At 38.8% G+C, this 15613-nt stretch overlaps 1 protein-coding gene across 2 annotated transcripts in view; it reads left to right on the top strand.

The window, feature by feature from the left end:
• Positions 1-13102, top strand: part of LOC102380077 (zinc finger X-chromosomal protein) — a 22307-nt gene extending 9205 nt beyond the window's left edge. Inside the window, exons 3-8 of one of the 2 annotated variants that reach the window (XM_014527662.2) lie at positions 896-1006; positions 1722-1871; positions 2883-3023; positions 3121-3255; positions 7761-7901; positions 9236-13102. In XM_014527662.2, the coding sequence (XP_014383148.1) occupies positions 896-1006; positions 1722-1871; positions 2883-3023; positions 3121-3255; positions 7761-7901; positions 9236-10422 (1865 nt within the window). In that variant the 3' untranslated portion in view covers positions 10423-13102. The remainder of the gene's footprint in view (positions 1-895; positions 1007-1721; positions 1872-2882; positions 3024-3120; positions 3256-7760; positions 7902-9235) is intronic. The other variant, XM_006039158.3, reaches the window with a different exon arrangement.
• The last annotated feature ends 2511 nt before the right edge of the window (positions 13103-15613 follow it).

Here is a 15613-nt window from a genome sequence, read left to right as displayed (position 1 = left end):
CCTGCTTGATAAATTATATGCATTTGAAAATATGTACAAGTATATGGATTGTTGAAGAGAGAGAACACATGACCGTGTGTGGTATGAAGGTTTAGTGTTTATGGGAATGCAGGATAGTAGTATCTAGCGCTTATACATTATTTTCAGTAGTAGGCCTCAGTGCTTTACAAATGAGGTAAGTAAGATGTTCAGAATGGCTGTATTATGTGTTAGCCGTAAAGCTGTTGTACATCTTTCACTATGAACATTGAGAAAACCTTCATAATATGTTATCAAATACCTTATGTATAGCACACATCTTACAGAAAGGTAGTAGAAAACTTTTAGACCTTTAAAAAGTTGTATTGGGATTATATCTTTACAGTGTTTATTCCTTTAAAACTGGTATTCTTTGTTACCATTAGTCCTAACTGTGTGGCTCTGAGGGAGTCGTGTAAACCTCCTGACATCAATTTACTATTTATAATGTTTCAGATTTTAAGTCCAGTACTTTAAGTGCTAGAAACATATTTTGGGTTATGTTGGAAAAGAGTGGGGGGTGCTTCTAAAGTTATGATATACTAGGCTTTAATGGCTTCATTTTCATTCTATTGCTGCTTGGAGGAGGTCTTTGGGGAGCAGCAGAGAAGCAGGTTCAATCTTACTTTAGAGGATTGTCCCAGAATGAAATTAAAAATAATATGGGATTGTTATACTACACCCAGTTTAGATCCCATTCTATAGGGGTGGAAATTATTGACAAGGAAGGAATTTACTGTGTTGTAGTATATCAGTTTGAAACTGGGCTTGGTCCCTTCCTTTATGAGCAGACAAAAAGTTTGGGGTTGCTTAATATATAGGTCAGTCAACTTCTGCATAAGTAGAGAAAAAGGCAGAACTTTTTGTATTCTTATAGTTAATCCCCTTCCTAGCCAACTGGAGAAACAGTATGGAGAAGCTCAATGGCAACCAGATCCAGTTCTGCACAGAAGGGGTAACTCCTTCAATATACGGTCCTGTGGAACTGGTAAGAGGAGGAATGGGGACTTCTGGGGAAGATGGTTATGGGTTGTTGGGTGTGAAGGGAAAGCACTTAAAATAAGGAAAATACGATTTTTGTACTATGTAGATTATTGTGCTACCCTTCCCCTCCCCTACCCTTCCCCAGGCCTTCCCCCGCCCCCAACTTCTTGCTGCTGTTTGCTGTTTCCTGATGATGTGTTTATCTTCCCCTCTTTATGCTAGTTCCATATTCAAGTAGTCAATAAAAAAGGCCAGTTAGAGTATGTCTATGGTGCAGTCATAGACATGACTAAGGTAATGTAAAGGTACCCAACATAACTTTAAACTAGTTAGCTCATGTAGCAATAACAGTCTACATGTAAGAACACGGAACTCAGGGTGGGCTTGCTTATACTCACTTTGTTTCACTGAGTAATCCAAGAATGCTTCTGTTTATTAATTAAACAATGCAAGAATACTTGGCCTTTTAAAATAGGATTTTACTTTTCTGCTTTTATCATTGCTATGAGATTAAATGTCTTGAATTTCATTTATCCCATGTCTATTCTTTTTCTAAGAGTTAAACAGTTTTACTTATGGGCATTTCCTTTTATTACAATGGCAAACCAGTTAACTTTTCATTTTTAAGCATATTCCCATTCAAATAATGACATGGATCCATTCTCATTTCCAGCTATTTCTGTATGATTGTGTTATTGTATCATAATTTGTCTTTCCAGTGGACGATGCTGGTAAAATAGAACATGAAGGTTCTGCTGAAATTACCATGGAGGCAGAGTCAGAAAGTGATCCTTGTAAAGTGGATGGCATTTGTCCAGAAGTCATCAAAGTCTATATATTCAAAGCTGATCCTGGAGAAGATGATATAGGTAAAGCAATATGTTCATCTTAGAGTATCTTAACATGATTTATTTAATCCTGTGTAGTAAGGCTGCTGGGAGATGTTAATTTAAAGGTGCAGTGGGGTCTATCCCCAATCCCCGCAATCACACCCCCTGCCATGCCATATGTGCATAGCAGAACACACTGTTTTGGGATCAGGAATCATATCCCAATCATACCCTACTTGCCAGTGCAGAGGGAGTCTGGGATCAGGATTCTGGGTTCCCCTGCAAAGCAGTTTGAAATCTGGGTGCCTGAAAATCAGGTGATTGTCAACTGGCTCTGGGGCTTGAACCAGCCCCTACATGGTCCCTAGGGTTGACTGACAATCAGCTGATTGTCAGGCACCCAGCTGGCTGGAACTCTGGCACGAACCCTGCCAGCTCTGACATTAAGTTGATTGTCAGCCAGATCGGGTCCACACCAGGGGTCAAACAGGCTCCAGTGCATTCCCAATCCAGCTGACAACAGCTGATCATCAGATGGATTTGGAGTGCAGTGGGGTTCCAGCCTCAGTGGAGTTCCAGTCTAGCTGAAAATCAGCTAATTGCAATGGTGGTTCGAGCCCTGGTAGGGTCCCAGTTCTGCTGACAGTCAACTGATCATCGGCTGAGATGGCACCAAGGCTAGTTAGAGACGTTGGTGTTATCCTAACCCTGCCACGTATTGGGTTTAAAACATGAAGGAAACCAGCCACAAAAATACTGTACCTTTTGTGTGTATTATTTTTGTGGCAGGTTTCCTTTTTTGTGGCAGTATTAATTCCTTGAATGTATAGCCGGGTTAGTACTTAAGATATAATTAACAGATCAGTCGCATCTTAAGTATAATGTCTGCTAGGGGCCTAAGAAACTGTGTTAGTTTCTTTCAAATGACCTTTAAAAAGCTTTGAGTTCTAAATGTTAAAGAATATGCACTATCTATTTTTTTTCATTTGTTTAGTTCTTCAGCTTAAAATGTAATTTAGTAGAAATGTACTGTTTTTTGCTCTTAATTAGGAGGTACAGTTGACATTGTGGAGAGTGAGCCTGAGAATGATGGAGTGGGACTACTCGATCAAAATAACAGTGTTCGTATTCCAAGGGAAAAAATGGTTTACATGACTGTAAATGATTCTCAGAATGATGATGAAGATCTAAGTAAGTAGGTGGCCTTCATTTGGGGACAGGGATTTTTATTTTTAATTATGTGAAAATTTTATTAATACTGTTTACTGTTAATTTCTCTTTCTTTTAGATGTTGCAGAAATTACAGATGAGGTTTATATGGAAGTGATTGTAGGGGAGGAGGATGCAGCAGTGGCCCATGAACAGCAGATTGATGACACTGAAATCAAAACGTTCATGCCAATAGCTTGGGCAGCAGCTTATGGTAGGTGATAATCAAGCATGTCTTAAGGTACTATGGCTAGTATAGGAAGAATATGATATTTGGAATATCTTCTTGGCATTATAAATCCTAAAGCTGAATAGAGAAGGGAGGAATAGGAGGAGGAAAATTATAAAGCAAGGTTCTTTCTTTTTCCATTTTAACAGGCATTTCCTTCATATTTGCATGATGTAAAAGGAAGTGCTACAAGAAGCACACAGACTTCCAGCTGAAAAATTGCATCTCGAGTACCTCTACCCTTCAGAGTTTTGGGAAGCAATAAATGCTGACTTGGGGATAGAGAGCTGAATATTTATTTTTGTCAAAAGGGAGTATGTAGGGGTCAGTTACTCTCTAGATGAAAAGCAATGTTGCTATTTCATTTAAGGCAGTGAAGATGAGTTGTAAATACTTAGTTTTATGCGTGAAATATTTTTTAAAAACGGAGACATTTTTGTACTGCCTTACTAAGTGATACCAGAGCCTTTGCAGATGGCTGGTATTTCAGAATTTTTCCTCTTGGTTCTTGGTATTTGGACACTGGCTGACACCAAAACTGACTTATGGGAGTCGATCATCTCTCTACTAATATCAGGAGCTCATGTGCTAGACCAGGTGTGGCCAAACTTCCTAGTCCTTCTAGCTGCAAACCAAAATTTTGACATAGAGCGCTGCAAGATGCAAAGTTTTGGAGATGTGTATGGCCCAGAGTCAATGACGTGCATACAGTGCCTCAGCACAAATAATAATTCATTGTTAAATGACTTCTAAGAATAAATGATTAGCAAGATCTGAAGATCAGATGTAGACAATAATAAATGAGCAGACATATAGGAAAAGAATGCTTTTATAATGCTACTTCTCTTTTTCAGGAGATGTTTTTAAATTGCTCTGGAACCCCATGCAGCTCTTGAGCTGCAGCTTGGCCACCCCTGGGCTTGATGCTGCCCAATCATATAATAACTGGTCCAGAGAAGCAAAGTAGGCTATTGCCTACCAAAATTTATACCTCTCTGAACCAGTTAGTCTCTAACTTCTGCTTCTGCCTCTGGAGAAAGGAGAGCTTCTGCTTCTGCCTTTTCTTCAAAGAGGTTACAATATAATTTTAAGATAGATTGCAACAAGTGGTGTAACAAATGAAGGAAGTGAATGATAGGTCAGTGGTGTAAATAAGTGAATTGTCATCTTAAAAGGATCCACAGTCTCTACTGGCTGTCTGCCTGTCCCTTATTAATTGGGAATTTGACATAGGCATCAACACTGAAGTGATTATTGAGAAGGAACTTGAAGACTGATAGGTTAAGTGCTTTACAGACTACTGATAACAATCCTGGTGGTAATTATTAGCTGCCTGTAAGGGACTGGGGAAGCAACCAGGTAAAATATAAGAATAGACAGATAGTGAAGGGTGGGTAATGGCAGGGCCTTCAGAGATATATAATAGAAGCCTGAATTTTGGATAAAAATGGAAATCCAGTGGAGGTGTTTAATCAAGCTTTATGGTCAGAATTGTAATGCTCTTGTTTGTCCACTTGAATCAACTGACGTGGATTTTCCTGGTAGGTAGAGGAAGATGCTGCCGTAGTCTGGAGTAGGATTAGAGTTTGATGAGAAATTTAGCTAAGCGGACAGAGAAAACTGCTAGATTTTAGGAATGTTTAGGAGGTAGAAGCAACATGATTTTTTTTAAAGCTTAAAAGGCAAGAAGACGGTGAAATTAAATAAAAAGTCTTTTCACTTAGATGCTGGAGTGACAGGATATTTGGTTTTGTTGTCACCACAAAAAAGTAGCAATAAAGAGCACCAGGAGAAAATGGGGCCATGCGAGCCAAGGGGAAACAAGATGACATGGAAAATGTTTGTTAAAATTGCTGTGAGATCAAGGAGGATGGATAGAGTAGAAGCCTTATCTTTGTCTGCGCCTGGGAGATGATGTTGACCACAGTTTCCAAGGAGACAAAAAGATTATCCAAATTGAAGGGAATCCAGAATTTAGTTAAGAGAAAGAAGGTAACATCTGTAGATAGCACGTTTAGTGAGTGTAAAGATGAAGGAGATAGTGAGCGAACGGTGCTAGGGGAAGAGGGATGGAACGTAAAATGGAGTTTTTTTAAGAATGTGACAGAGGTGTGTTCATATTGTAAACGCAAGGAGCCTTGTGATGAATGAGTTGAAGGAAGGGATGCAAGAGGAATTATGGTATGTGCAAGCATGGGTCCTACCGGAGTGGGCATAGGTGGATATTGAGAACAGATGGAGAAACCTCAGTGTCAGTGAATGGAAAAGAAGAGACTGATGGAGGAATGATGGTGATGAGATGATAGTAATAGTCAAGGCTTAAAAACACAGTATTTTATTATTGTTCTTCTACACTGTACCTAAGCCTAGTGGGATGAGTGTTTTCCATTTTAGTAAGTAGGGAATAAAAATCTAGTATTTTTTTTAATGTTTAGTTCTGTTTTGCATCCAATAATCCAGAAGGATCATTCCATTACATACTTTAAATAATGCTTTTTTGGAGTCAGTTAAAAAATAGATTAACACTTTCAAATGTATCTGTTATCTGCTACAAAGACACTTCAACCTTTTTGCTTGCTTCAGGTACATCTTCAGGTTCTGTATGAACCTGTTTCTGTCTAAACTTTTTTTCCATTCATTGGTAAACACTTTCTTTATCTGTGTTCTGTCGAAGCAACCCATCTAACTGCTCACTTTGTGTCTTCCTGCAACTATTGCTTTCATTTGTTCTTATGCATTACGCCTCTTTTCCTGGTGCATCAGGTGACTGCTGTTCCTTAAAATGCTGTTTAAAATTTACTAGGGTTAAATCACCAACAAAACATTTGGTTAAATAAAAGCCAATAATGCTAGTATTTTTCCATTGATTTCTTTGATAAATTTTATCTTGTTTTTTTTTACTGTTTGTGTAATTAGAATATATAATCCTGGGGGGGAAGAGGTAATGTTGTCTTCTTTGTTTTTTAGTGTCGAGCTTACTGTTTGTTCACACTACAATAATTTGTAGGAGAGGAAAGCTTCAGAATTGTAAATAGTGAAAGTAGGGTGTTCTGTATTTTATGAAAGTTTCTGGGGTATTAGGAGATGAGTCCCAAATTAAAGGTCTGAGCTTACCAAAAAAAACCCCCTTTTGCATATGAAACTTCCATTCACTTCATGTGAAGCCAAGTGACTTGAAAGAAATGGGGTCTCATACATCAGCCCTAATAGAATATCAGATACAAAGTATAAAGTACAGGCAATCCTTGGACTTACGACACAGTTGGTTCCTGAAAACGGCATCTTAAGTCAAAACCTAACTTGGAACTGATTTTTCCCATAGGAAACAATGTTATAAATGGGTGATTTGTTCCTGAACCAAGGCCTGATACCCTGTTGTCACCAAAAATAACCCAGAATTTGTACTCAATCAATTATAGATGAGTAATATGGCTACATTAATGTATTTATATTGTAAATAGCAATCATATTGATTTGGAAGGATTTCTTTGAGGTGACTTTGGACATTTTGAAGGGCTTTTGATTGGACTTTTTGAAGGGTTCTTGGCTGGAGTCTTCTCAGGAATCTTGGCTGCAAGTTTTTCTGGAGTCTTGTCTGCTTTCTTAAAGAGAGTGTCCAAGGAAGTTTGGATACATGTTCTCCAGAGAGATGGGTGACACAGTGACTTGTCTGCTGTCATGGTGTCACATCAAATCAACCCAGTAATTTAAAGATGTCTTCAACCCAGAAATTGCTATTGAAGGTTTCCAGTTTGCCTTCTGGCTCACATTTTCTCTCTTCATTGGCATGTGATGATGGGCACAGCAGATGGCACATGCTTGTGCCATTTTCCCACCTCAATTTTCTCATTACTCAGGAACATTGCTTGAACTAAGAGTGTTTAACATCCTTCTCTTGCAGCTCATGTGTTGTCTTTTTAAGCCAAGAAGTTCTTTGTATCTCAGTAGGCTCATATACATGTTGCCCTACAGTGCAGCAACACATTCCATTGCCATATGGTGCACTATGGGGACGTAGCAATCACGTGGGTCTACACATGATCGCTAGCTACGTTGCTGTAACAGCATGTTCCTTGCTTATAGTGTGCCACTATGGCAGTGTAGCAGGGCAATGTAAGTATGTTCTACCTGTATGGTGCAATATGGGTGGTTACTGTGCCATGCTTTAATACTTCCAAAAGAAAGTACTAAAGCATGGCACAGTAACAGTGTTGCTGTACGGCAATGTGTAGACATGCCCAATGCTCCTTCCCTGCTTGTTTTTTCATCTCTCTCGCTGTAAGCTTTCAGTGTACCTGTGAGCTTTTCCTGGTTTATATGCCTTCCCTTAAATGTCTGGCTTCTTTGTTTTGTGTTCAAGAATTTCCCACTTCCCAAACTTTTGCTAACCTCCTTAAGTATTCATGCATTTTTCACTATTGGTATAATTTTGATAGTCCAGTTAATCTTTAGTGTGATGAAGGTATGTAATTTTTAATTTGTCTTGCTAGGTAATAATAATGATGGCATTGAAAGTCGGAATGGCACGGCAAGTGCACTCTTACACATAGATGAGTCTGCTGGACTTGGGAGACTAGCTAAACAAAAACCAAAGAAGAAGAGGAGACCTGAATCCAGGCAATATCAGACAGGTAAGTACTGAAGTGATCCTGTCCTCTAGCGGCAGGACCCATATAAATGTGCAAATGGAGGCAAATAAACACTCCCAAACAAATGTACATTGTTGGCTGGGACGCAGATTTCTACAGAAAGATGATTACTGTGTTCTCTGTCTTGCTGACTAGATTTTTCAGGTCACACGGCCAATGTATATTTTCTTTTTAAAATTTTGAACTAAAAATCTTTACAGAATATCCCATAGTTTCAAATGAAAGGGAACCTACCTCAGCCAAAATAAAAGTGATAGTGTAGCAGAAGTTTAAATCTTATAAACCCAACTTGTTCTACTGATTTGAATATGTACATAACTTTTCTCCCAAGCTAGTATTGGCATTGCTATGCAGCGTTCCTTCTCGAGCCAGCTGCTTGTCTTTGTGTGTGTTGAGGTAAAACAGAACCTGTGCATCTGTTTTAGGAGCCCTTAATTTAAAGTGAAGGCACCAAACATTTCCTTCACTTTGACTAATTTGTAGCAGTTCCATTTTTTGTGACTCTTGAGTAACAAATCGGACAAGTCTGAAAATTAAAATAATCCTACCTTTCCCAATTCCAACTATTCTGGTATTTCTCCCATCTTTTTCAAACATTTGAGGGGAGTGGGGAGGGAATGAGTTTTACAGCATGCAGTACCCAGGAACCAGTTCAGATTTGCAAGTGAAAGAAATGGTTGGTATCTCTTTGCCAGGTATTTATGAAAAACTCTATCCTGTCCATTGCTGCTACCTGATTTGGTAACACATTTACTTTTTAATATGTTAAAATAAAATATATTGCATAGCAAAGTTTGTGTGATGAATAAGATCCATTAATTTGGCTAAAGTAGTATTAAATTTAGAATTTTGGAAGGTTGGGGAAAACAAATTGTTTGCTGTTTGTGTCTTTTGCTTATAGTAGTTGCTAATAGAGAATGATAGATTCCAATTAAAAGATACATTTGAGAGAATATTGTGATGTATAATTTATTTAACTGATCAGTTAAATAATTTTGTTTGAATTTCAGCAGGTTTCTTTAATGTAGATCATCTGACATTGATTTGTGATTGGAAAGACACTCATCCCTCTGGATGTTTCATGCTTGACATTTCTGCTAAAGGCAAAAGTTTTGAATCCGCAGCTATCACTGTTGGGAAATTCTGACTTGCAGTTTTATAGATTTAATGTGGAAAAGTGGTTAAAGCCAACTCAATACAGCAAATGGAAGAAACCCACTTGGATATACTTAACAATATAACTTAATGTTAACAAATGTTAACGAAAGGCTTGAATATCAACTTCATGATTTTTGTTTGTTTTCTTTTGTTTTCAGCAATAATCATTGGCCCTGATGGTCATCCCTTGACTGTCTACCCTTGCATGATTTGTGGAAAGAAATTTAAATCCAGAGGGTTCTTGAAAAGGCACATGAAAAACCACCCAGAGCACCTTCTTACAAAGAAGAAATACAGATGCACAGACTGTGATTACACTACCAATAAAAAACTAAGTTTGCATAACCACTTGGAGAGCCACAAGCTGACCAACAAAACAGAAAAGCTTATTGAATGCGATGAATGTGGGAAGAGCTTCTCTCATGCAGGAGCTTTATTTACTCACAAGATGGTACATAGGGACAAAGGGGTCAATAAAATGCATAAGTGCAAATTCTGCGATTATGAGACAGCAGAGCAAGGGTTACTGAGTCGTCATCTCTTGGCAGTGCACAGCAAGAACTTTCCTCACATTTGTGTGGAGTGTGGCAAAGGCTTTCGTCATCCGTCAGAGCTCAAAAAGCACATGCGGATTCACACTGGTGAAAAACCATATGAGTGCCAATATTGTGAGTACAGGTCTGCCGACTCTTCTAACTTGAAAACTCACATAAAGACTAAACATAGCAAGGAAATGCCATTCAAATGTGATATTTGTCTTCAGACATTTTCAGATACCAAAGAGCTACAGCAACATGCCCTTATGCATCAAGAAAGTAAAACACATCAATGTTTGCATTGTGACCACAAGAGCTCAAACTCCAGTGATTTGAAACGACACATAATTTCAGTCCACACAAAGGATTATCCTCACAAGTGTGACATGTGTGATAAAGGCTTTCATAGGCCCTCAGAACTGAAAAAACATGTGGCAGCGCACAAGGGTAAAAAATTGCACCAGTGCAGACATTGTGACTTCAAGATTGCAGATCCATTTATTCTGAGTCGTCATATTCTCTCAGTTCACACAAAGGATCTTCCATTCAGGTGTAAGAGGTGCAGAAAGGGCTTTAGGCAACAAAATGAGCTAAAAAAACACATGAAAACACACAGTGGCAGGAAAGTTTATCAATGCGAGTACTGTGAGTATAGCACTACGGATGCTTCGGGCTTCAAACGACATGTTATTTCCATTCATACAAAAGACTATCCTCACCGCTGTGAATACTGCAAGAAAGGCTTCCGAAGACCTTCAGAGAAGAACCAGCACATTATGAGGCATCATAAAGATGTTGGGCTGCCTTAAAGTCTCTTTCACAGACTAAGTGGCTGGAGTTATAAAGGAATATTGCCTTCTAGGCAGTAAGCTTATTTTAAAGTCAATCACCAATTACAAAAAACAAGCATACTGTGCATTTGATTTATTGCTGTATACAAATAGGATTATTGCTTCTAGTTGACTTTTATACCTTTTGTTCAATAGCGTGTTCTGAATTCTATTCAGTTTGTTTAATAAATGAGGAAAAGATGGCAACAATAAAGTTGCATTTAATAAAGTAAACCCTGTCTCATACTGAATTTTTCAACCGTAATAGTTTATTTAAATATATTTATCTTACTGACCTTGTTGGAACTCACACTGTCCATGTTAATACAATTTTGTTGTGAATTTTAAAAATATTTTAAATTTTCTCTTGATAAATTGTCAGATGTGTATAAAATAACAGGAAATTTTAATGTCAAGGATAACGTCATTAGGGCCCACCTAATTGTCTAGCATATACAGAACTTGTGGCAAATTAAACACTTTACATATGAGCAGTTACCCATCAAACATTACTGAACAAAAATATTCTGCATTTTTATTCCAGTTTCTTTTACAAAGGATATATCATTCCTCCCTATAAATAAGTACAAATGATGGTTGGTGGCATTTTTTTCAATGCTTATTTTTACTTCTTGGAGGTAGAATGTTCATAAATATTATGTTTATTATTCTGTGTTTCTTTGTTGGATGGTTGTGTATCTCAAATGAATTTCGATTTCCTCAACGTTCTGGTGACTAAACGTTGACAAAACATGAAATATAGTTGTTCTTGCTGACTGGTCAGGTTGCAACTTTTAATATGTACAGTTAAGTATACCCCAAATTAAATAAGAATTTATATATAATATTGCTATATGAAACACCAATATTTGGATCAAATAATCATATTTTTATTGGGAATTTCTTTAGATTAAAATTAAAGAACAGTAGATTGCCTCGGTTTTGAAAGCCTGCTATAATGGGAGAGAACTTCAAGTGGGAGGATAGGGTGCAGAAGCTGACAACTTACTAGAGAATAGAGCTCTGGTTTCCAGGCCAATGTCCTTAAATATAAAAAATAATCTATGACTGGCAGAACCATTTTGAAATAGGATATTTTCCATGACCCATTAGCATCTGTGTTAAACTGCTGTTTATTAAGCAATTAGTATCCAGAATTAGCCCAATTCTTCTTGTTTGTTTATAAACAGCTGGGAGAGTATTACAATTATTGTATGCAATGTTGCCACCTGAAGACTTATATTATGAAGCTGCATCAGTTGCTAATTGCTGTATAAATGTGCAAGACATGAAGTCATGTGTCTTAAGACAACAAAAGTTAAGCAAAGCTGAATAGCTTAATTGCATATGAAGTTTTGATATCCAATCCTGCGGTCTTGCTCAGAGTGTCATTGAAGTCAGTAGTTGACTAAGGATGGCAGGATTCGGCCTGAAGTACAAATATAGGATTGTGACAGATTTTGCAACCACTCGTCCCATCACATGGCACTTGCCAGTGTGAGTAGTACCATTTTGTTTAATGGGATATATTCACTGGGAAGGGGTATAGATCCTGGCCCTTGGTTTTTACTGAGTCTTTTGTAAAGACTTCAGGCCCGTAATGAAACTGAGGTTTGCTCTAAGATGTTCACATCCTAATCTTCACTATTGTTAAGAACTGGAACTATTGCTCAGTCGGTACGTTATGTTTTACTCTAAATGTTAACACCTGTGGTTAACTTGAACTTATCATTTCAGGAAAAGCTAAATGCATCTAATGCTACTTTACTGTTGTTCCCCACAGTCTCTGCTGTCTGAGGGACACAGACTGATCCTGTGCTATATTGGCAAATGTTGCCAATAACAGCCCTTGATATTTTAGTGCATAGGCGGACTACTGTGCCTCCATGAAACTCTGCTATATTTAGTGGGGTTCTGTTGGCATATCAGTTGGCCGAAATGCTGCATGTTGTAAAATGGGGGCCTTATGTGCACAAAAACTTAATGCATTATTTTCCATTCAAATATTGCAAAAATTCTCTTCGTTCAGATAGAATTCCCTTGTACGATTTGCTCTATGCAAGTGGAAACCTTAAAGAAAAGTGTATAAAATCTGCATAAATTCCCACAGAACTGCTGAAGAGTTTTAGTCATTTAGAACTATATTTTTTTAAATAAGCTGAAAGACAAAGAACACAAAATTTGCGCATTTTATTTCTTTTATGTAGCCTGGAATCATACACACTTTTTTTTTAAAAAGCACAATATTAAAACCTTTTTTAAAAAAATAAAAATAAAAAAATTAAGGTTTTGGTCAAGTGGATTTTGTAAAATGTATTTGTCTGTATAAAGAGAAAATGAAATTATAGTTATTGTTAATGTACTGACATTAGTTACAGGCTAGTTTTAATTCTTAAATAATTTGATTAGCAAATGCTATAAAATGGATGTTTCAGTTCAATGTTTTAAAAAGGTACAGATTTTTACAAGGACATAATATAAATTATTGTTCTGTAGAAATACCCTGTTAAATATTGTACGTCCTTCCCTCTGTACACTTTGTAAAAAAAGAAAAGAAAAAAATGAAATACATAGAATCATATAGGGATGTGTGACATTATTGTAATTGTGTACTTGATAATAACGTGAAAAAATAAAAATCAGAATATTTTCCTGTTAATGTTTAGTCTATTTGATACCAGTACTAAAACAAGGGTTTTACTTAACAAGACACACCTTTTGTTAATTTAATGGATTTATAAATACAACAGATTATTTTTAATTTTCCATTTCTTAACTCATTTTGTGCAGTACTGGGCTGTAACTTTAAATTCTTCATGTTTTGTGAAGCAAAAATATTTATCAGTGATCTTTTAACTTTGTATTTGATCTTTTCTTATGTATAAGTTTCAGGGACTTTGAGGCCCTTACAGAGGCAGGAACCTCTTAGTTGTCATGTCCTTTGACTTATATTTCTGTTTTCTTCAAAGGTTTATTTCTAGTAAACATTTTATAATTTTATAATTCCACTATCAGAAGGGTTAAGCACTTCATGAAGTACTATAATAATATACTGATAATAGATAACTTCCATTGTATTATTTTCCAGGGTAATGCAACATGTGCTGCTATCATTCAGTAAAATAAATGAATTACCATATTTACTCACACCATGCACATCTTTCACCCCAAATCAGCCCTCAAATATTGGGGTGTATATCAATCAGGGAAGCTGTTTTTTCTTTGCTGGACTAGTAGCAGGGTGGAATAAAGCAAGTAGACATGGAAACTCACGGCCATCAAGACTGCTGCCGCTTCTTAGGGCTGCAAAGAGCAGTGGCAGAGTCCAGTGCTAACCCTCTCACAACTGCTTCTGAGGCAGTAGCCAAAAAGCCACTGACTGAGCGTGAGTGAGTTGCTGTTGCAGCCTGCAGTATCTTAATGAAGCTTGTGATGTGGAAACAATACTTCATTATTTATAGGAACTTATATAAAGAAATATTTACAGCCATAAGGAACCATTTACAGGTTCCTAGGCTTGCTGCTGTCCTGCCAGGAAGTTCCTGCTGCCTCACCTGCAAACTCTTCTGGTATGCCACACTTCCTAGACATGCTATATGTTTCCAGGAGGATTTACTCTCACACTCTGGAAAAATTGCTTTTTTCTTCATTCTGCCTTCCAAAAACAAGGTGAATGTTTTATTTGGGGGTGTGCAGTATGCAAGAAAATACAATACACAGAAACAATACAAAGAGCTAGTGGGGGCAAACCTTTTTGGCAGGTGGATCACAAATTAGTCCCACATTCTGATTCCCCTTCCCTTGCCTGATCTGCTTCTCTGCTCTCTGTTCGCTTCCTTATGCTCCCTACATGTTTACTGTATTTCACGGTATATAAGTCGAGTTTTAAAGCCCAATTTTTATATCTTAAAAACCAAACTAGACTTTTATGCTATCCCACATCAAAAAATTGAGGTTGGGGTTGGGCTCTGCACTCAGAGGGCACAACTCCATCCCCTGTGAGCGGTGCTGCTGGTTCCTCTTGCTGCTTTCAGGGAATAAGGCTGCACCAGCCGAGCCCATCCCCATCCCCTGTGACCAGTGTAGGGCTTGCAAGGGATGGGGCTGTGCCGGCCAAGTGCTGAACCTAGCCCCGTCTGCTGCGAATGGTGCTGCCCAATGCCAAGCCCAGCCCTGCTTGTAGGGGACAGGGCTGGGCTCGGCACTTGGCTGGCACATCCTCATCCCCTGCTAGTGGCACTGGGCTCAGTATTTGGTGGTGCTGCTCACAGGGGACAGGGACAGGGCTTGGCTGGCACAGCCTCATCCCCTGTAAGCAGAGCCTGTAGCGCTGCTCACAGGGATGGGGCCAACTGAGCACTGAGCCCAGCACCTTCCCTTTCCCCATCCCCTGCGAGTGGTGTCAGGCTCAGTGCCACACAGGGGATGGGGCTGGGCTTGGCACTCAGCTGGCATAGCCCCATCCCCTGTGAGCAGCTCCAGCAGCACCGCTTGCAGGGGATGGTGCCACACCACCCAAGCCCAGCGCTGACTTATACACCATGCCTATGAAAATTCTTACCTTTCAGATCAGAAAGCTGGGAGTCGGCCTATACGCTGTGTTGACCTATACACTGTGAAATACAGGGTTACTTTGCTTTCTGCTTCTGGCCCTGTGCTCTTTGCCTGATCTACTTCTCTGCTTTCTGCTTGATGCCCTATCTGCCACTGTTCTGTCATCCTCTTCCTGATCTGCTGTGTGCCATAGGCTGCCATACCACCTATGGCATGCATGGCTCAGGTTAGCCACTCCTCCAATAAATAAAGTACTTCAACCCATTTCTCTTCTATGGGCACGGTGAGCGCACATGTGCTTCCTGCAGCATTTCAAACCCCTTTGAGATGCTGCAAGATGCACATGCGGGAACAAAAAAAACATTCCCTGTGCTGCATATTTGCAGTGCAGGGGCAAAATTAGACCCCCAGGGGTAAAAAAAACCGCTGCAGAACAGCGGGGCAAGGCACGGTCCTGGACTGTGCCTGGAGGCAACCTGGGAGTCAGTCCTCCACGAGAGATGCTCTGGTTTCTGGCCAGAGCATCTCTGTGGTACTGCTATCCCCAGCGCTGTCAAAGGTAGGTTAGGCACGTGAGGTGGGGGTGTTCATGGGTGTGGGTGGGTGTGAGGAGTAG

The sequence above is a fragment of the Alligator sinensis genome, unplaced genomic scaffold (assembly GCF_000455745.1).
Source record: "Alligator sinensis unplaced genomic scaffold, ASM45574v1 scaffold2381_1, whole genome shotgun sequence".
NCBI classification, from domain to species: Eukaryota; Metazoa; Chordata; order Crocodylia; family Alligatoridae; genus Alligator; species Alligator sinensis.
This window is presented reverse-complemented; position numbering and strand designations above follow the sequence as displayed.